Consider the following 21,315-nt stretch of genomic DNA (forward strand, 5'->3'; position numbering starts at 1 on the left):
TCAAGATCACACAAAGTATTAGTACTGCTTCATGAAACCCTAGTAAGACCACACCTGGAATACTGCAACCAATTTTGGTCACCATCCTACAAAAAAAAGATGTTGAGACCATGGAGAGAGTTGAGAGAAGAGCAACTAAGATGATCAAAGGCCTGGAGATTAAAACATGCGAAGAATGGCTGGCAGGACTTGGGTTTGGCTAGTCTAAAGAAAAGAAGAAACAGGAGAGAGATGATAGAAGTATTCCAGCATTTGAGGGGCTGCCACAAAGAAGAGGGGGTCATGTTATTCTCCAAAGCACCAGAGGGCAAGATAAGAAACAATGGTTGGAAACTGATCAAAGAGAGAAGCAACCTGGAATTAAGGAGAAACTTCCTGACAGTGAGGACAAATAACCAGTGAAACAGCTTGCTTCAGAAATCGTGGGCGCTCCATCATTGGAGGTTTTTAGGAAGAGGCTAGACAGTCACTTGTCTGAGATGGCATAGGTTCTCCTGCTTGAGCAGGGGGCTGGACTAGAAGACCTCCAAGGTCCCTTCCAACTGTTCTGTTCTATTCTATTCTATTCTATTCTATTCTATTCTATTCTATTCTATTCTATTCTATTCTATTCTATTCTATTCTATTCTATATTTCTATTCTATTCTGTATTTCTATTCTATTCTATTCTATATTTCTATTCTATTCTATTCTATCCTATTCTATTCTATTCTATTCTATTCTATTCTATTCTATTCTATATTTCTATTCTATTCTATTCTATTCACGGCAATGTCACTTTTTAAATTGCTGCTGTTGCTTTGAACAGTCACTAAACAAATGACTGTAAGTCAAGGACTACCTGTGCATACCCAGCCCCCCCCTGCAAATCTCTTCCTGCCCCCAGGAGTTTTTTTCTCCCAGTCTGCAGCTGAATGGAGAGCAATCCTGATCAAGAGCAGCTTCAGCTCCACTTTGTGCAAGATTCCAGCAGGTGCAGATGCTCCAGATGTCCAATTGCCACCCAAAACAATTTGGGCCTCGGTTTGGAAGAAAGGGGCTGAAGTGCACAACGCCACTGCAGGACTGGGGTTATGATCAGAAGCCGCCTCCTTCAAAGACAAGACTTGGGAGTCTAGATTCTTACTGCAAGGTCCCTTTTTTCATCTGAAAACAGAATTACCATCTTTCCCCAAAAATAAGACAGGGTCTCATATTAATTTTTGCTCCAAAAAACGCACCAGGGCTTATTTTCCGGTTAGGGCTTATATTTGGGGAAATACGGTACTAAATGCGTCCATCTGGCTGACAATCTTAACCGGGGCTTATTTTTGGGGTGGGGCTGATATTTTGAGTGTCCTGAAAAATCACACTAGGGCTTATATTCCGGTTAGGTCTTATTTTCGGGAAAACAGGGGTAGCTGCCCCCGCAAACAGCAGTTATCTTCCTCTACTACCCCTAACTTCAGCAAGATTCGATGAGATTCATGAAAGACACCTGTGTGTTGTACAGGTAATCCTCAATTTGCAACTATTCATTTAGCGACCATTCGAAGTTACAATGGCCCTGAAAACAATGACTGATACCCAGTCCTCGTACTTACAACTGTTGCAGCATCACCATGGCCACCTGATCAAAATTTGGATGCTTGGCAACCGGCTCGTATTCACGATTATTTGCAGCATCCCGGGGTCATGTGATCACCGTTTGCAATCTTCCCAGCCAGCTTCAGCCAAGCCAAGCCAAGCCAAAGGGGGAACTGGACTTACTTAAGAACCGCACGATCCACTTAACAACCATAACAAATAAGTTGACTCCCTTAGCAACCGCCTTGTTTAGCAATGGAAATTCTGATCCCAGTGGTCGTAAGCTGAGGACTACCTGCAAAGCTAACATACGGGCCCAGCCCGGCCGGGAGGTTTCCAGTTTTCATCTCCCATTTAAGAATCAAGTCCCCATCCTCCCTTTCTCCAAAACAAAGATAGTTGCCCCATAACAAAGGGCTATCTCCCCCCATCCCCCACCCCTGTGACTTAGCAGGGTGCAAGCAAATTGCTTTTTTGCTCAGAGCCCTGCACAGTGCAAATCAACCCCTCCTAGCACACATATAGATACACCACAAAAACCAATCAAGGAACAAGAACACACGCATAAAGAAATTGCCATTTGAAGCTAAAATCCTCCGTGATTGCCAAATTGCAGATCGCTCTTTTGAATTCGCCATCTGCAACTGGCAGTGTGCTTTTTTTCTCTCTCCCCCCCAACCCCCAAATGGGAAGAAAACGTCACTCTCCTGTTCGTTTTCTGCTTTCCAAGGCAAGTGGTGTTTGTATGTTTCAAAAGGGTAGCAAAATCCTAGGCCAGTGTTTCTCAATCTTAGCAATTTAAGAAATCTGGACTTCAACTCCCAGAATTCCCCAGCCAGCATTGCTGGCTGGGGAATTCTGGGAGCTGAAGTCCTGATGTCTTAAAGTTGTCCAACTTGAAAAACAGTCTCCTAGGTCGCTGGTTAAAGGTAAAGGTTCCCCCGCACATGTGTGCTAGTCGTTTCCAACTCTAGGGGCCGGTGCTCATCTCCGTTTCAAAGCCGAAGAGCCAGCGCTTGTCCGAGGACGTCTCCGTGGTCAGGTGGCCGACATGACTAGACGCCAAAGGCGCATGGAACGCTGTTACCTTCCCACCGTAGTGGTGCCTATTTTTCTACTTGCATTTTTACGTGCTTTCAAACTGCTAGGTCGGCAGAAGCTGGGACGAGTAACAGGCGCTCACTCTGCTACACGGCACTCGGGATTCAACCCGCCAAACTGCCGACCTTCTGATCGACAAGCTCAGCGTCCTAATCCACTGAGCCACCGCGTCCCTTAGGTCACTGGTTAGGACATCATAAAAAAAATGCCCCAATAGCTGCAAAACACTCCTTCACACGTTCAAGCTGCGTGAGCATTTCGTTGCATTTAGCTATGGCATGACAAGATTCCACACACACCGTGTACAGCCACCCCTTAATTCAGAGGACTCAGCAGTCCACACTCCTCAAGATGCAATTTATCAAGAGGACAAGTTGTAGAGATCACATTAGAAGAAGAAGAAGAAGAAGAAGAAGAAGAAGAAGAAGAAGAAGAAGAAGAAGAAGAAGAAGAAGAAGAAGAAGAAGAAGAAGAAGAAGAAGAAGAAGAAGAACCAATCAGATCAAGCTTTTCAAGGCATAGAGGGAGTGTGGTGAAAACTCCTGTCTTCCCTGGGACTCTGCAAAATGCAAAAGTTTAGGGAACTTTGATTCTGGGTGTTCTACACATTCTCTGTTTTTCTCTTCATTTCTCTATTTATTTATTTTTTTTAAAAAAAATCTTTCGCCTGCTTAAAAGAGGAAAGGGATCTGCAAGCCCAAGGTGACCTGCATTGCCCTCCCTCTGACATATTTTAATTGTTTGTTGTTTTTAACCATTTAATCCTGTCTGACTCTTGATGACTATATAGGCAAGAGTCTATACATGCTACCCTGTCAGTTACAGCATCTTTCAATTGTATGTTCAACTTTACATCAGATTTGGTGCTATGCAGCCAGCGTGTTTTTTTGCTTGCCCACTGACCATTCCTAGCATCATTGCCTTCTCCAACGAATTCACACACATAACATGGCCCAAGTAAATCAGACATAGTCTTTATGATTTTAGCTTCTGGTGATGTAGAACAAAAAATAACAGAGATGGAAGGGACCTTGGAGGTCTTCTAGTCCAACCCCCTGCTCAAGCAGGAGACCCTACACCAGGGGTCTTCAAACTTGGCCCTTTTATGACTTGCAGACTTCAACTCCCAGAATTCCTCAGCCAGGCACGCTGAATTCTGGGAGTTGAAGTCCACAAGTCATAAAAGGGCCAAGTTAGGAAATTTCTCCTTAGTTCTCGGTTGCTTCTCTCCTCGTTTATTTGCCAGCCATTGTTTTTCGCCCTGCCTTCAGATGCTTTGGAGAATAAATTGACCCCCTCCTCTTTGTGGCAGCCCCTCAACTATTGGAACACTGCTGTCGTGTAGTCTGCTTTTATACCATTTAACACCCCTCTGTTAGTTACTCTGGCTGTCCGTGGTATATGCAGTAATTTACGCCAGCACTACGGTTCAAAGTCGTCAATTCTTCAGTCGGATTTCTTATTATCAATATAATAAAGGCAATGCGGAGGGAGGAAAGGGCAGATGGCACATTCTTCAGGGTTTCTGTCTACGCTCGACATGTTCCAAGCTCGCACTAGAGTTGAGCTCTGGCAAAAGTTAGCCTAGTGGAAAATCTGTTTCCCTTCCACCAAATATGCCACCCTCGCAATTACCAAAAAGAGCAAGGGCAAGCAGGATGAAATGGGGGGGGGGAGGAGGAAACACTTGCTGCATTCTAGTCACTTATTTTATGCATTTTAAAAAAAAACAGCAAAAAAAGCTCTTGCGACAATTAATTCTGGCATCAAACAGAGGAAGTGTTTTGTAAGCATATTTGCATAAAAGGGTTCAGTCGCTGTCTTTAGACTCTCTTCACCCCCCCTTTTTTTGCAGGAGGGCTGTTTTTCTCTTACACACACACACACACACACAGAGAGAGAGAGAGAGAGAGAGAGAGAGAGAGAGAGAGAGAGAGAGAGAGAGAGAGAGAGAGAGAGTTCTCTTTGGATACAGACCTGGGAGTGTGCTCCCACAGTGTGGGGGTCTCATGCACCAGGCTGGGTGTTCTAATGCGCATATTAATGAGCAATTACAGGGGAAGAGGAAGGAAACCAAGCCTGCCTTTTCAGCAGTAGCCAAATGGCAAATCCTACACAATGCTCAGAAGTTCTCAATTTCTCAGGTATCTCTCAATCCCAGCCTTCTTTTTCAGAGTTCTGGTGCTGAATGAAAGTTGTCAAAATGTGGATCTCTGCTCATTTTGAAGAAACTTCAAGGACCTTTATTTCAGAGTTACTGCCCCTTACACCAGATGCTCATAAATCTATGTAGCTCTCCTTTCTTTCTTTCTTCCTTTTCTCTCCTCAAGGCTATGTTAAAAAAAATAATAATAACAGCTGTCTTATTTCAAACCTTGCTTTTCTAGAAAGCCTCTTATTCTGAAAGTATTCAGCCGACGAGCCTGGTTGCCAGAGAACGGAAAGACAAGACAAAAGAAGGCCAACAGACTAGGTCCCTTGCTTTGCAAACAGAAATAGAAATGGCAAACACGGCGCTTTTAAGCATGTGCAGAATGTCTTGTTCTGACGAGCAACCTCACGTGCCTCTTTTTCTAGAGAGAAAATGGCTTCCACGTCTAAGGATGCAACATTTTAGAGCCAGTTTGGTCTAACGGTTAAGACTCCAGGCTAAAAAAACCAGGAGATGGTGAGTTCTAGACCTGCCTTAGGCGTGAAAGCCAGCAGGAGGACTTTGTGCCAATTAGGAGGAGACTGTGAGTTCTAGTCCCACCCTCGGCATGGAAGATGGCTGGATGACTTTGGACCAATCACCAGGAGACAGTGAGTTCTAGTGGCGCCTTAGTCAAAAAGTCATCTGGGGGACTTTGGGCCAGCCCCTCTGTCTCACCCCAACCCACCTCACAGGGTTGTTGTTGTTGTAGGTGAGAAGAGGGAGTATTATGTATGTTTAAAAGCATCTAACGAGGCGAGGAGCCCCCAGGCCTTGTACAAACTCAAGGACTTCTAGACGTTTCCTTCCAAACTCTAGAATCGCAAGAGTCTCTAATTAGCATTGCCACCCATCAAAAGGCTGACTTGAAGACACTTTCCTGCCATTCCTTTGATCCCCGGTGCCCACAGCCTCGTTTCAGTTCTGCTGCCGAAATGAAGAGTAAAGTAGGGAAGGGAAGGGAAGGGAAGGGAAGGGAAGGGAAGGGAAGGGAAGGGAAGGGAAGGGAAGGGAAGGAGCGGTGGAGAAGGAGGAGGGACAGAAACACACTCTCCCCTCCCTGACCTAGAAAGCAGATTTAGTCCAGCTATTGATTAAAGCAGAATGCAATTACCCAGTGCAGGGACCTGCTGCCTCTGATAAGGAACAGAAGAGAGTCCGTTGCAAAGTCACAAAATTAAAGTCAAGACCAGTTCCATTTTCTTTGCAGCCAGATTCTCACCCCTCCTCTCCACCTCTATCACAGGTACTTTCGGCTATCGCTTCCCCTGCTGGCTGAGCATCACTCCCTCATGCGCCAGCCCATCGAACACCGACCGTATCTCCCATCTCAGCTGAGCAAACCCTTTCATTTAGCAGCCACAGCTTCTGCCTTTCAAATGTCCTTCTCTGCTTCAAAACTTGTGGCGCTCTCTCTCTCTCTCTCTCTCTCTCTCTCTCTCTCTCTCTCTCTCTCTCTCTCTCTCCCTCTCTCTCTCCCTCTCTCTCTCTCTCTCCTAAAAAAGCTTCTGTCCCGATTTTATTTTTTTAAACCAAGCAATGGGAGACACAGAGGGAACATCCAACAGTTTTATTTTGAGCGACTCACCCATGTACAGCATTCACACTTTTTTTTTCTGCTGCTTTTTCAGCCCAAATGAAAAAGCAACGTGAGGCCTGAAGCACTAGCTTGGGATAAATAAATAAATAAATAAATAATGGGGCTTTTTAGGTCTGCCCTGATGATAATAAAAGGTGTCAACAAAAGCAGAACTGAACATTTGGCTGAAATGCAACTAGAACTCTGCAAGGCTGCTCTGTCCTGGGGAAGGGAGAATAGGAGTCCAGGCTCCCGGAAAGGCTACCGTATATTTGGTTCTCACTCAATCAGCAATTTTGGATGTTTTCCACCAAAAAAGCTTGTCCTACCTCGGCAGTCCACATTTACTGAGGGCAAGTCTCCCAGGGATTTAATTCGCTTTAACAGGCTTATCCCAAAACTAATAAAATGCACACGTATCTTTAATAAGAACATTTAATAGTTTTTAAGTTCACTTTCCTAAACATGTATTTCATCGTAAAGCTCGGAGCCATACTAGGAAATGATGCCTGAACAGTTTTGCAAAATACCAAAGCTCGGACACATCCACAAAACTATTAAGAAAAGTTGGACACACAGACACATACACCCATATAGGTAGTTTTAGGTAGTTTTCAGGTTGGGTAATTGGTTTATTTCATCACCATATTAAAATGGGCAGAGACAGTGAAAGAGTTGCATGCAGAGGACAGATATCTCGGCTATTGTGGCTTGCTCTTCAGCTGGAATGACCAAGAAATATATTTATTTCATCACCATATTAAAATGGGCAGAGACGGTGAAAGAGTTGCATGCAGAGGACAGACATCTCGGCTATTGTGGCTTGCTCTTCAGCTGGAATGACCAAGAAATATATTTATTTCATCACCATATTAAAATGGGCAGAGACAGTGAAAGAGTTGCACGCAGAGGGCATCTCGGCTGTTGTGACTTTCTCTTCAGCTGGAATGACTTCCAGCTGAAGAGCAAGCCACAATAGCCGAGATGGCCTCTTGCATGCAACTCTTTCACTGTCTCTGCCCATTTTAATATGGTGATGAAATAAACCAATTACCCAAGCTGAAAACTACCTAACCAGCTGATAGAAACTCGGAAGGAGAGCATGTAAAGGTCACCCGCGCACACTTGCAAACACGAAGCCCGCCTTCCAGCCCCATTTGCCTCCTGCCACACGCAATTTCTCCCTTTGCTGGCCTGCCTTATAATTGCATCCTTGAGCAGTGAAGGACAGAGAGGTGGACCGCTTTGCAAGGAAAGATCACCGCCAAATGGGGGAGGGGGGCCTCCAGAAGGCACACACCTGACAGCATCCTCAAAGTGCACCGGAACTTCTGCCCGAAACAAAAGCTGACCTCTGCCAAAGAGAAGCCAGCGGTCCATTGATCGATTGATTGATTTGAGAGGTTCGGCCACTTAACAAGTAAAGTTCAGCCCTCTCTGGTAAAAGCTGGGGATTGTGACCTTTTCTGAGAATCCCACCCACCTGGAAGGAGATGAAAGGCCTTCTCCTGGCTCAGCTGGCAGCAAGAGACACCCTCGACAAGGCCATTAAACTTAAAATATTTAAAAAACGGGAACCTTTGCAACTGGAATCAAAGGGACACAATTCAAAACTGACCAGGCTGCTCCCCCATATCGAAATGTCTTTTCACTTGTCTTCTTTCTCCGCCCCCGGCCCCCCCAGCCCCAAATTTTACTTTGCCCCCCCCCAGCTTTGTTCTCTTCCTGTCAACCACCCCCACCCTCCTTCCCTGTGCTTGCTGCATCAGATGGGAATTGATACCCAGGATGGGAGAGGGGGGGGGTGGGAAAGAAGTGTGTGGTTTTGAAACGCCATTTTTACTTGTACAAATTCTCCCCACTGATCAGAGCCACGTTCGGGAAGGTCGGTGGGGAGACGGGGGGGGGCCTTCAGCGCTCAGGCTGCCTCCTGGCCTTGCAGGGGAGACAGGAGGGGGAGAGCGGGGGGGGGCGGAGGGAAGGAAGGGGGAAGGATGTGAAAATGTGACAAAGGACGATCGACTTAGAAGCGGACGGGGATTGGAGGCTGGCCCCCTTCACACATGCTTTGCCTTCTAACAGTACAACTCGTGGCACCCCCGGCTGCTGCCAGAGAAGAACGAGGGCAAAAGGGAAAGAAAGGAAGGGAGGGGGGGGGAACGGCGTTGGGAGGGGGGGCAAAGAGGGAAGAGAGAGAGAGAGAGATGATGTAGCTATTTAGCTGCCTTTTTTTTTTTAGCACCGCGATCCATCCGAGCGAGCCGGATGCAAAAAAAAATAAAAAATAAATAAATAAAAATCCAGCCCGAGCCGAACAATTAGACGCGGCGCTCGCGAACAAAAGGAAGCGACCACCACCAGCCCCGTCTTCTTTCCCCAACAGGCGCCAGGAGCAGCAGCAGCAGCATCCCAGTTGAACACAGACACGGATCGACCAGGGGGGAAAAATAAAAGTGGGGGGGGCTTCAGAAATTGTGAGGATTTCTCCCCACCCCCCACCCACACACACAGAGAGAGACACTTCCACTCCGCAACAGGAGCAAGCAGCACGGAAATCCAGACGCCCCCCCCTCTCCCCGAAATCTAATTTAGGAGTTGAAAGGAGGGAACAATCTCTGGGTGGGGGAGGGGGAGAGGTTTCCAATGCTTTTTTTTTCCCCTCCACTCTCGGGCATCGTCTGGCGGACGAGAGAAACCCCCTTCCCCCACCCCCCCACCCCCAAAAAAGGCACCCCGAAGCTATCCACGGCTGGCCGGACTGAGCGGGAACGGGACACACGCGCACACACACACAAGAGAGAGACACACAACGACCCGCTCTCTCCGTCTAACAAAGCCCCGCCGGCAGCTCAGCGCAGCGCAGCGCGGCCCCTGCAGCGCGGCCCGGCAAAGCGAGCGAGCGAGCGGGCGAGCGCTCCGTCATTATCCGTTCCCCTTGGCGGCTGCAGCGAGCGCGGGGAGCGTTCGGGTCACCCTTGGCGGGCGAGAAAGAAGGGGGCGCGGGGCCGGGGAGGGGGAGAGCGCGAGAAGCTGGGCCAGGGAAGGAGGAGGCGGCCCCCGGGGAAAGGATGGCACGCTGGCTCCGGCAGCGCTCCCTGCCCGGCTGGGTCGGACCGAACCGAACCGGAGGGCAGCAGAGACGAGCCACGCCAGGCCGGCGTGCATGGGGGGGGGGGGAGAAGCCTGGCTCGGCTCTACCCCGCTCCCGCTTGGCCCTTTGAAGCTTCCCGGTTAGTCGCAGAGGACAAGCGGGCGAGGTTGGGAGGGACGCGGCGCAAGGCACCGGGAGAGGAGGCGAGGCAGAAGGGGAGGGCGAGAGACCAAGCCGCCTCTCCGCTCGCTCGCTCGCTCGCTCGCCCGGCCGCCGCCGCCGCCGCCGCCGCCGCCGCGCTTACCTCGGCCCGCCAGGCACAGCAGCAAAAAGCCCGCCGCGGCCGCCCAGGGCGAGTTCCTGCAGCTCCGCGCCGACCGCATCCTGCCGCGCTCCCTTCTGCCGCCTCGCGCTCCCCGCTCGCCGGCTCCGCACCTGCACTCCGGCTCCCCCGGCGTTAATCTATGCTAATGAGATGCGGGCGGGGGAGGGGACGGGGGCGGGGCCTGCGGAAAGAAAGGGGGAGGCAACTGTTTACAACTCCCATGCGGGAGAGGGAGGAGGGCGGGGGAAGGAGGGAGGGGAGGGGCTTTAAAGGGAGCGGGGGGGGGAGGTGGGCTTTCACCCACCCACCCACCCACCCCCGCCACCTTCGGCGTGGGAGGGGACTCCCCCGAGGATTAGCAGCCAGCCTGGCAATTATAGGAACTTTGGGAGTGGGGGGGGGGTGGAGGGGGTTATTATTTTATTTTTTTATGATTTTTTTTAATGGTTTTTCTATTATTTCTTTTAAAGTATTTTTAGTATCTGTAAGCTGCCTAGAGTCGCTGAGAGGCAGGGCTATATAAATTATCTTAAATTAAATACATACATGCATGCATACATACATACATACATACATACACACAGTGCTTTTTTTGTAAAAGCAAAAGGTGCCGTAACTCACACATGTCATACAACCCGCCTTGCCTACCCTACAAGGTTCCATCCAAAAAAGGTGCCGGAACTCCGTTCTGAGCGTTCTGTGAGAAAAAAAAGCCCTGCATACACACATAAACAAACGTTTTTCCTTTAAAAATAAAATAAAATAAAATTTGTGCTGCTGATGAGCCACACAAGCCCCAGTCGGGGCCGTTCCCCAAAAGCGCTGTCGTTCCCTAAATCAGCCTAAAAAGAGCGTGCTTCTTATTAAATTAGGCTATTGTTTGGGTTCTTATCGTTGCTCTTACTGTCATTATTTACCATGCCGGTATGTCACTAAAATTAATATTCCTGCTCTGTTGGAGATTGCAGATCGCAAGAAAGATGAGCAGTAAATTAAAGGTACATTAAGGGTGTTAAAAATGGTAAAATACGCACTGAAAAGCAGTGCATATTTCACGTGGCATAGAGGAATATGCTCCTGGGAACCGTCTTTCAGGATTGCCAGACGTGTAATTCTTGATGAGGTGTCTTTTTTAAAAAAAAATTAAAAAAATACCAGTTTTTCCTTGACAAAATGCAAAGCTAATGGCTTTTGCATTCTCTCTCCCATCCCGGCTAGGTAACTAAGCATTAACAATGGATTGGGCTCTATTTTTACACAATGGAACTCTAGAAATGGCACATAAGTGTCCGCCTCTTCACAATCCATCAAGCAAAGTTATACTCTTGAAAGCAAAGTTATACACTCCAGTCCCATTTTTCAATGAGGAAAAATGATTCTCCCATTTCGTCAAATACTTACTGGCTCCTGTTTGTGGACACATCCAGATTGTGTTAGGGAAAAGTTGTGCACGACGGGTTGGATTGCCAGACCATATCTATTACTTTTCTTTTTAAAAAATCAGCACTTTCCCTGCAAAAAAAGAGAACAATGAAAATAGTCCATAACAACTTCCCTCTATTGCCTCAGCTTTATTGCTTTTCATTTCTTCTTAAATACGTTTGTTTTAAATGTGAACAATTTGTTTTACATTCTTGCTATGCAAAAGGGGGCTTCACTCTAACCTGATTTACCCATTAAGCCACAACGCGTAATTTTTTTGGTTTTATTATATTACTTTTTGCACACAGCTTTTGCCCTAGAGTGTTATGCAAACTCAATCATTTTCAATCTCGATTGTTGTTGCCTATTTTGCTGTTCCAGACAACTGTAACAAATTCAACAAACCATAGTTAAGTCAAACTTGTGTTATTTTAGTTTATGAACCCAGTTTGTTTAAATTGGCAACCTCTAATTTTAGACAAGAAGAGAAGAGAAGAGAAGAGAAGAGAAGAGAAGAGAAGAGAAGAGAAGAGAAGAGAAGAGAAGAGAAAATATGGAATAGAATAGAATAGAATAGAATAGAATAGAATAGAATAGAATAGAATAGAATAGAATAGAATAGAATAGAATAGAATAGAATAATAGAATAGAATTCTCTAGGTATTTTGCCACCTCAATAAACCCCAATAGCTAGAATTAGGGGAGATTCAAAATATCTGGAGAGTCTCGATTTAAAATAAATAATATAAATCTAAATGAACTACTAAATTCTCCTTGCTGGATGTGACTGGACAGTTTTCTGCTGGGGATGTTTTCATGTATATTCCCACATAGAGCAACATTTTCCAACCTCGGCCACTTTAAGGTATGTTTGCTGGCTGAGGAATTCTGGGAGTTGAAGTCCATACCTCTTTAAAATGACCAAGAATGAGAATCTCTGCAATAGAGGTTTGGATTTAGTGACCTCAGCAAAACTTCTAGGAAAGGAGAGATAATTTTCAGTTTGATAATATTCCCAAACTTACCTTAGCAGAGAAGCTCATCTTACAAAAGAGGAAGATTGTTACCTCTTTTTTTGGCACCTTATTTGCTTTGCTGAGAAACTCTAAACAACGTAAAGGATTAGTTGCCTATAGAGTACTGTACTCTTTAAGCATCCTTGCAACCCTAAACATTGCAAAAGGAATGATCACATGTTGAAGGAAGGTTGTTTATAAGCTGGCCAGGACACAGTGTTATCCTGGATTTCAACTTGGAGAACTATGATCCTAGGTGTAGGATTGGATTTCCTTCTGGTTATGCACGTGGGATTAAAGCTTCCATCTTATCAGTCAGAAAAGCTACTGGATTTGTCTCCAAAAGCTGCACAATATAAATAAACCCCAGTCGATCCTCTGGGACAAGAACCCCTGCCTAAATGCCAGCCCGTCTATTTTCTTTTAATGCTCTTTTAACCGTCAAACGCTAGGATTTTACTATTTTCGATCATTAGGCAAAAAACATTTAATGCTTCCACAATAAAAGCTCTTCCTCGCAGTTGTTAAACTGTTATTGCAGCTTTGAAGGAAGCTGGTTACGAGCCCTGGCATCATGCATAGAAAAAAAACATGTTTCTTTTGCAACAGGTAATTGAATAAACCTCAGGCAAGGTTATTGCATCTGCGATTCCAAATTTCAGTACTGAATGGTCAATAAACAAATGGTTGTAAATCAAGGACTACCCAATCGCTTGATTGCAATTCTGCTCCAATCACAGATCATCGGTTTTGTACTTTGGATTGAATTCCTGAAGATTTGGCATGGGTTATTTTCCCAGTGGGGAAAACTTTAAAAAGGAGGCAGGATCTCAAAACACTTGTTCATTCTGATATTTTTTTTCCCATTCCTGTGGATTCCCTCAACCAAACCCTTGACTATGTCCAGTTGGGGGTTAACCAAAATATTACTTTCTCACCCGACACATAGCCACACAGGGGTCCTAGCGTGCAGTCTATAGTCGTGGTTGCATCTATCAGGGAAAGCACCAGGCTTTCACCCAGCCAACTTTCAATGGGAGCTTAGATGCAACAAAAATGACATCCATAATAACGGCTCAGATTTAGGAGGGAAATAGCCAGCAAATTTTCCCCCACTTCTTTGCAAAGCACATAACAGGAGGTTTTTGCTCCTCGGTGGTTCTCAAGCTTGGCAGCTTGCAGATGTGTGGACTTCAACTGCCAGAATTCCCCAGCCAGCTTGGCTGGCTGGGGAATTCTGGGAGTTGAAGTCCATAAATCTTCCAGCTGCCAAGGTTGAAAAACCCTGCTCCAGAAGCTGTTGTAGCTCTGAAAACAGGACAAGGCTTGAATGATAAGTTTTGGACTCTTCAGCTGCTCAGCTGGAGGGAACATTGTGATTCTCGCCTGTTCCCAGCCATTGAAGATCACAGCAATAAAGATGATTCCACCGTCACTTCTAATACACCCGGAATGAATCCGGATTGAAAACCAGGCCATCTGGAGCTGCCTTCGTGAGACCAATGAGCCAAATTAATACAGGGTTGCTGAAGGAATATATTCCACGTTCAAATCCATGGAGGATTCCCATTACCAACTGCCAGGCCAGCTAATACTTCCACGTCTTCCCAGAAGGTAAGATTCAATCTTTGGCAAGCCGCCATGTGTGAGTTCTCAAGTTGCAGGCAACTAAAGATCTCTCAGAGCCAACCTTCTGTTTCCAAAAACTGACCTCACCACAGTAGCCAAGAAGGGAACAACAAGGCCAAAAAAGAAGCAGGTAACTCTTTGTTCTGCTGGCTCCCGTTCAGTCTGTACGATTTCTCAAAGAGAAGGAGAGGATAGAGCCATCAAACACCTTGTTTGTGTGTGTGTGTGTGTGTGTGTGTGTGTGCATTCATTTAAGAACCACAACTAGCTGCAGAAGGAGCTATGGAGCCGAAAGGCTGCAAATCTAGCTTGAGGCTAGGGCAGGAATCAAATTAAATCTAAACTCAGCTGAGCCGGTTTGGTAAAGGTGCTTTGCCTAGAAACTAGGAGACGGTGAGTTCTAGTCCCACTTTAGGCATAAAAGCCAGTTGTGTGACTTTCGGCGAATCACCAGGAGAAGTGAGTTCTAGTCCTGTTTTAGTGGTGAACGTCGGCTGGGTGACTTTGGGCCAATCCACCAGGAGACGGTGAGTTCTAGTCCTGTCTTGGGGTGAACATCGGCTGGGTGACTTTGGGCCAATCCACCAGGAGACGGTGAGTTCTAGTCCTGTCTTAGGGGTGAACGTCAGCTGGGTGACTTTGGGCCCAATCCACCAGGAGATGGTGAGTTCTAGTCCCACTTTAGGCATAAAAGCCGGTTGGGTGACTTTAGGGCCAATCACCAGGAGATCGTGAGTTCTAATCCCGCCTTAAGCATTTAAGCTGTCCGGATGACTTTGGGCCAATCACCAGTAGATGGTGAGTTCTAGTCCCACCTTAGGCATGCAAGCCAGCTGGGTGACTTTGGCCTGTCACTCTCCCTCATCCCAATCTACCTCACAGAGTCATTGTGGGGAAGATAAGAGGACGCAAGAGTATTAAGTATGTTTGCTGGCTTATTGATAAAAATAATAAAGGTGGGATATAAAAAAAAATAAAAATAAAAAGGTGGCGTGGTAGAACAGCATGCAGCCCAGGATATCAGCTTGGATAGGTGTAAAAAGGCCAAGATGGTGGCCACAGCTACATAATCAAAGCCACACCCTCACAATGATACCTATAAAAAGAAGATCAGGATTTAATTCCATCTTGACTTTTTCACCCACCGCGCGTCTTCCTCTAATAAACAAACTGACATTCCTACAAACGGAACTGATAGAGGATGAAATTTTTCCCCCCTCCGCTATAAAAGGGTACCCATGTTACATCATGCTTTGATAGCTAATGGATCACATTCAATTAATTGACACACACACACCCAAAAAAGCAAACCACTCACTGCCACAAGGAAAACTCCGTAGCTTCAAATTTGCAGAAAGCTACTGCCTGAAAATTACAAGGCTTACGAGATAAAATTCATACAGCACCATTGTCGCTTTGTACCACATGACTCTTGAAGTTTAGCAGCTAGCAGGACAGGCAGAAATCAGCAGGCAAAGAACGCAGCAGTAACGGACAAGAGCAGGGGAAGATTTGAAAGGATTTAAAAGGAAGAAGCCCAGAGGTCCGCATGTCAGGTTCCATATTCTAAGAATACCCTCTGCACCGGGGGTAATAAAGGACAGAGAACATCCCTACCTACCGTGTTCAAATTTGAATCCTCATTGAAGTGTAACCCATTCAAAGCAACTCTTCACTTGAATAGATGAAGGAATTATACATAATGGATGAAGGAATTAGGTAATTAAGCTGCTGGCTAAATAATGGGCCACCCATCTCATGTTTTCATTCTATGGTTCCTGAAAGGGACTTTTCGTTTTGAAGGCCCTACAAGCAGAAAAGATCTGCTCTTGGGAAGAATTGAGGTTCCTCCCGCGGAGGGAATCAAAAAAATAGACAGACAGACAGGTAGTCCTTGACTTATAACTGTCCGTTTAATGACCGTTCTTGCACACCCAGCAATAGGCATCTTCCTTCTTTCCGTGTCACCATTCGTGGACTTCCAGGCTCTAGAGTTAAAGAGTTGAACAGAAGTCATAAGCAGGACAAGTAATCTGCATTTATCCGACCCATATCCAATTTAAGGAATCCTAGAAAGGATGAGCACAGGGAGTTTGAAGTTGCCTAACTACACTTGACAGTACCTGAAACATAGACACATAGGTCCTGTGGTGGGATTCAGCCGGTTCGCACCACTTCGGCAAAACCGGTAGCTGATTTTTTGTTGCCCAGGCCCAGAATGGACTTCCGGGAGCGGCATCCACACAGAGAACTGGTTGTTCATATATTTGAATCCCACCACTGTCTAGGTCCCCCGATCCCAGACTTTTCCATTGTTGATTGATTGTGTCGATAGCGATAGCAACAGCACTTAGACTTATATACCGCTTCACAGTGCTTTACAGCCCTCTCTAGCGGTTTACAGAGTCAGCCCATTGGCCCTCCCCAACAATCTGGGTCCTCATTTTACTGACCTTGGAGGGATGGAAGGCCGACTCAACCTTAAGCCAGTGAGAATCGAACTGCTGGCAGTGGGCAGAATTAGCCTGTGATACTGCATTCTAACCACTGCGCCACCACGCCAATATTGGCATTTAGCAAAATAGGACTTCTTCAAGGGTGATCTGTTCCCGGATAGGGCCCTTCAAGTCACCCAGAGGTGCACACGCTGTTGTGGTATCCAAGTCTATCCATCTTGCTGCCTATTTCTTAACTTGTATTTCTCCCCCGTTTAAACTGACGTGCCATTTCTTACTCTCTTTTTTAAAACCTCTTTTACCTCAGCGGAGAGAAAGAGGTACACGGGCCATTGTTCTGTCACCCCTTCTCCCTTTATTTTTGGCAAGACAATTTTTTTTAAGTGGCCTTTCAGTGAAGGAGAAGACCCATCTCGCTCACCCCTGAGAGAGGCTTGCAAATTAGGAGAGACAGGTTAACAAGAAGGCGTGCTTATATGCCAAGCCAGGTGAGAGGATAAAAGAGCAGGGAAGCGACCACACTGAACTGGGCAATGGAGCAGAAAAGTAAGGCGGCACTTTGTAGATCAGCAAAGGGGAAAGCTTGAGTTAGGAGGAGAGATTAAATTGGACCAGACTAGCTAAATAGCTGGAGAAGAACTATATAATCTTCTACCTGAAATATCTACTCAGAAGATATCTATGGGGATTCTCAGTCATCCGGGTCATAGTTATCCCAAAGATGCTTTTTCCATGAGGCAACTGGACTATCTTGTTTGTCTTTGAAGACGTTTCACTTCTGATCCAAGAAGCTTCTTCAGCTCTGACAGGATGGTGGGGAAATGGAAAGATTCAGTCAGAGCTGAAGAAGCTTCTTGGATGAGAAGTGAAACGCCTTCCAAGACAAACAAGAAAGTCCAGTTGCCTCGTGGAAAAAGCATCTTTGGGTTACTCAGAAGATACTAGAGGACACGCAAGGAAGGCGGTTGGAGCAGTCTTTGCGGAAGAGAAGTCCCGGAACATCTCACTGAGTAAAGCGTCACTTCGACTTTAAGCAGATGGCAAAAGTCCCCACCCATTTACTGGCTAATCCCCCACCCCTCAGATCCCTCAGTGCCATCCTGCCCCCACCCCCAGGATTGTTTGGTTTGGGGCTTAGTGGCTTTTGTGAAGCTAGACACAATGGCTTGTCCATCACGTTCTGTAATTGAGCGTGTGGTCCAAATCCAGCCAGTTATGGGGTTTATTCAGTAAAGCCTAATCAGCAAACAATAGCTTAGCATAAGCCAGATCAGTGTCAGGTAAGTTCTCAAGCCCGCTTTGGAATCAACATGCCTCCATTATCACGAACAGTCTTGTCATTTGGGAAGACGTTTGTTCCTGCGCGGTGCCCAGAGAACAATTGACCAAGGATGAGTCTCACTATACGCACTCCTGGACTTGTGACTGAACAGGAGCCTGCCTACTAAGGACCTAAGTTGTGATGATCGTAAAGCGGGTCACCCCACACGATCAACTCCATTTTGCAACCTTGGTTACGGTTGTTGTTAAGCAAACAGAACAGTTATTAAGCAAGTGCCACAGTCATTAAGCCAATTGTTCCTTATGGGGTGCTTTGCCCAACACCCCCAGTAAATGCTGGTTTGGGGCAAAACCATAATACAAGTAGTTTTTGACTTGTAACAGGTCATTTGGTGACCGAAGTTACAACGGCACTGGAAAAAAAGGGACTTACGACCTTTTCTTCACACCCTTGCAGCATCCCCATGGTCACGTGATTTACATTCGACAACGAACTCACATTTATGACGGTTGCAAGGTCCCGAGGTCACGCGATCCCCTTTTGCGACCTTCTGACCAGCAAGGTCAATGGGGGAGCCAGACTCACTTAGTCAACCGTGTGACTAATTTAAGAATGGCGATGATTTGCTTAACAAATGGGGCGCGAAAAGTCGTAAAATGGGGCAAAAGTCACTTAACAAATTTCTCACTTAGCAACATAAAGTTTGGGTGTCAGTTGTGGTCGTAAGTTGAGGACTACCTGTAAATTGCAGTCATGTGACCATGGGAAAGTGTGAATGGCCATCAAGGTGCCAAGCAGTCATGTGTGTGCAAGTATGTGTGTGTGTGTATGTGCAGCCTTTGGAACTTCAGAGCTGGGGTGTATATATATATATATACCTTTTGGGGGCCCATCCTCGCTTCAAATGGTTGCTAAGCAACCCGTCATAAGTCGAGGAGTGTATGAATAAAAAGCAGGTCTCTAGGTTATGAGGAAAGATCTTTCGCAGCCTTCCTTAAAAGTGCTAGGAACTTAACCAGGGACCTACCGTGTAAGTAGTCTGTCCATTTCCACTTAATTTGCCTTCTGTCTTCAGTTTAATTCTGGAAAAAAGAGGTGTCTTTACGCTATCAGACCGCTGAGGAACCTGGTTCCTCTGCAGAACAAAAGTAGCTGGAACCAGCTCGAGAAAATCACCTTTTCAAAGCTACAGCTCAGAAGCTTTTCCTGTAATCTCCTCCTTGATTGTTTACGAGTCTGCTCCTCTGTGCCAGCCTTCAAACCCAGCCAGCTTGCATACACTATGCCTTTGAAAAACGCGTCAGTTTTCATTTAAGGAAAACACATCATCAGACACACTGGGAGAATTGTTCTTTTTTTATATATATATATATATATTGTTTCTCATGTCCTGGAACAATCAGAGGCTCGTCGGGCGTTCCAGAGTGACACCAGATTTTGCCACCCCCTAAGGGAAATATTTATTAAATTTACGGGCAGCCCATCTCGCCGTTCTAATTTAATGGGATTCATCAAAAGAGGTGCTTCATTGCAAAACTGAGAAACTCAGAAAAGGTAAGGTACGTTTTCTGCAGGTACACAGAGACAAAGCCGGAGCAGTTTTCCTCCAATGTTGGAACTCCCCTAAAATCAGATTTTTCCAGAAGAATGGAAGTGAGTTTTGAGGGAAATTTCTAGCCTGACAGATAACAGCGGTGAAAGCGAAAAGGGTAAAGATCGAGATGTTTCGGTCATATAGTGACATATGCCAAGTTTGGCCTCTGCCCTGCGTGTTGTCTAGCACAACAGCAAGCGAAAGTAAGATTGACAGATCCAATAGAATTCAAACAGGCTGATGGTTTGTTGGTTCTAATGCTTGTACAGGTAGCCCTCGACTTACCACCACGAAATCCTGGGTTGTATAAACAGAGGCATAGAATCAAGATCACGCGAAGTACTAGTACCACTTTACAAAGCCCTAGTAAGACCACACCTGGAATACTGCAGCCAATTTTGGTCACCATATCACAAAAAAGGTGTTGAGAGTTTGGGGAAAAAAATCAGAGAAGAGCAACTAAGATAATCAAAGGCCTGGAGACCAAAACATATGAAGAACGGCTGCAGGACTTGGGTTTGGCTAATCTAAAGAAAAGAAAAAAATAGGGGAGACAAGATAGCAGTCTTCCAGTATCTGAGGGGCTGCCACAAGGCAGAGGGGGCCAGTTTGTTCACCAAAGCACCAGAGAGAAGGACAAGAAACAACGGTTGGAAGCTGATTAAGGAGAGAAGCAACTTCCTGACAGTGAGGACAATCAACCAGTGGAACAGCTTGCCTCCAAAAATCATGGATGCTCCATCACTGGAGATTTTTAAGAAGAGGCTAGACATTCACCTGTCTGAGATGGTATAGGTTCTCCTGCTTGAGCAGGGTGCTGGACTAGAAGACCTCCAAGGTCCCTTCCTACTCTACTCTACTCTACTCTACTCTACTCTACTCTACTCTACTCTACTCTACTCTACTCTACTCTATTCTATTCTATTCTATTCTATTCTATTCTATTCTATTCTATTCTAAATTTATGTTGCTAAGCAAGACAGTTCTTAAGTGAATTTTGTACAACCTTTCTTGTCACAGTTGTTAAATGCAGTTAAGTTACTAACACGGTTATTAAGTGACCATTGACTTTGCTTGTCAAAAAAAGTTGCAAAAAGTGATCACATGACTCCTGGACACCACAACTGTCCTAAGTACGTGGCAGTTGTCCAGCATTCAAATTTTGATCATGTGATCGTGAGGATGCTGCAATATTGTAAGTGTGAAAAATGGTTGCACACAATTGTGCCTGCTCACCCAACAAGCTTAGTAGCTGCAAAATTGATTGAAGGGATGATTTGCTTAGTGACCATGGTGATTCGGTTAACAACCACAGGGAAAGTAAGGTCTGTCCCATGATTTTCCACATTTCCCAACCACAGCGCTTAGGAACTGAATTCCCCACCTAATTGTGCTCACTAAGTGTGGACTATTTCTCCATACTTTAACAACACAGGCAGAAAGAGGCATCTCCATTAAACAAAGCAATCGCTAAGTGAGTCCGTAACTGTTCTTACGATCTGACTTCATTTTTCTTTTGCTTTACAGACCTGCAAAGTTCATAAATGTGGACATGGGTCACAGGGTTCCTTTTTCGCTGTTTTAACGGTCATTATATGACCGTTCAGTCACTATACGAGGATTACCTGTAGGTCAGCAATTTTCCCATTTTCTGTCGGTGGAGAGCTACCACAGATTTCCTGCTGAAGAACTCTTTACGTCCTCTACGGTGTCTGTCTATTTTTCATAGGATTTTGTGTAATCCCTTTGAGTGTGCTGTTGAGTCACACGAGGGAAATGCAGGGAAATGCTTGAAAAACAAAATCAACATATCTACTTTGCCAGACCAAACATACCCACTTTCTCCAGGTTTTACTCCTGGGATCTGAATGCTTGATTGTATTTCTGCATTCAGTGGAGAGGGAAGAAAAGATAAAACTCTGATAAGAATACATTATACGGTTAGTCCTTGACTTATGACCACAACAGAGCTTGGAATTTTGGCTATTAGTCACTGCAGTCATAAGTCAAGGCACCATATGACCGGACTTGATTTTACAGCCGTCTTTATGATGGGTTGTAAA

At 45.7% G+C, this 21,315-nt stretch overlaps 1 protein-coding gene across 1 annotated transcript in view; it reads right to left on the reverse strand.

Moving 5' to 3' along the window:
• Positions 1 to 10,529, reverse strand: part of CADM4 (cell adhesion molecule 4) — a 131,931-nt gene extending 121,402 nt beyond the window's left edge. Inside the window, exon 1 of the mRNA XM_083369393.1 lies at positions 9,833 to 10,529. Within this exon, the coding sequence (XP_083225519.1) occupies positions 9,833 to 9,911 (79 nt within the window). The 5' untranslated portion in view covers positions 9,912 to 10,529. The remainder of the gene's footprint in view (positions 1 to 9,832) is intronic.
• Positions 10,530 to 21,315: the final 10,786 nt, after the last annotated feature.

Source organism: Vipera ursinii, assembly GCF_947247035.1.
Source record: "Vipera ursinii genome assembly, chromosome: 9".
Lineage (NCBI taxonomy): Eukaryota > Metazoa > Chordata > Lepidosauria > Squamata > Viperidae > Vipera > Vipera ursinii.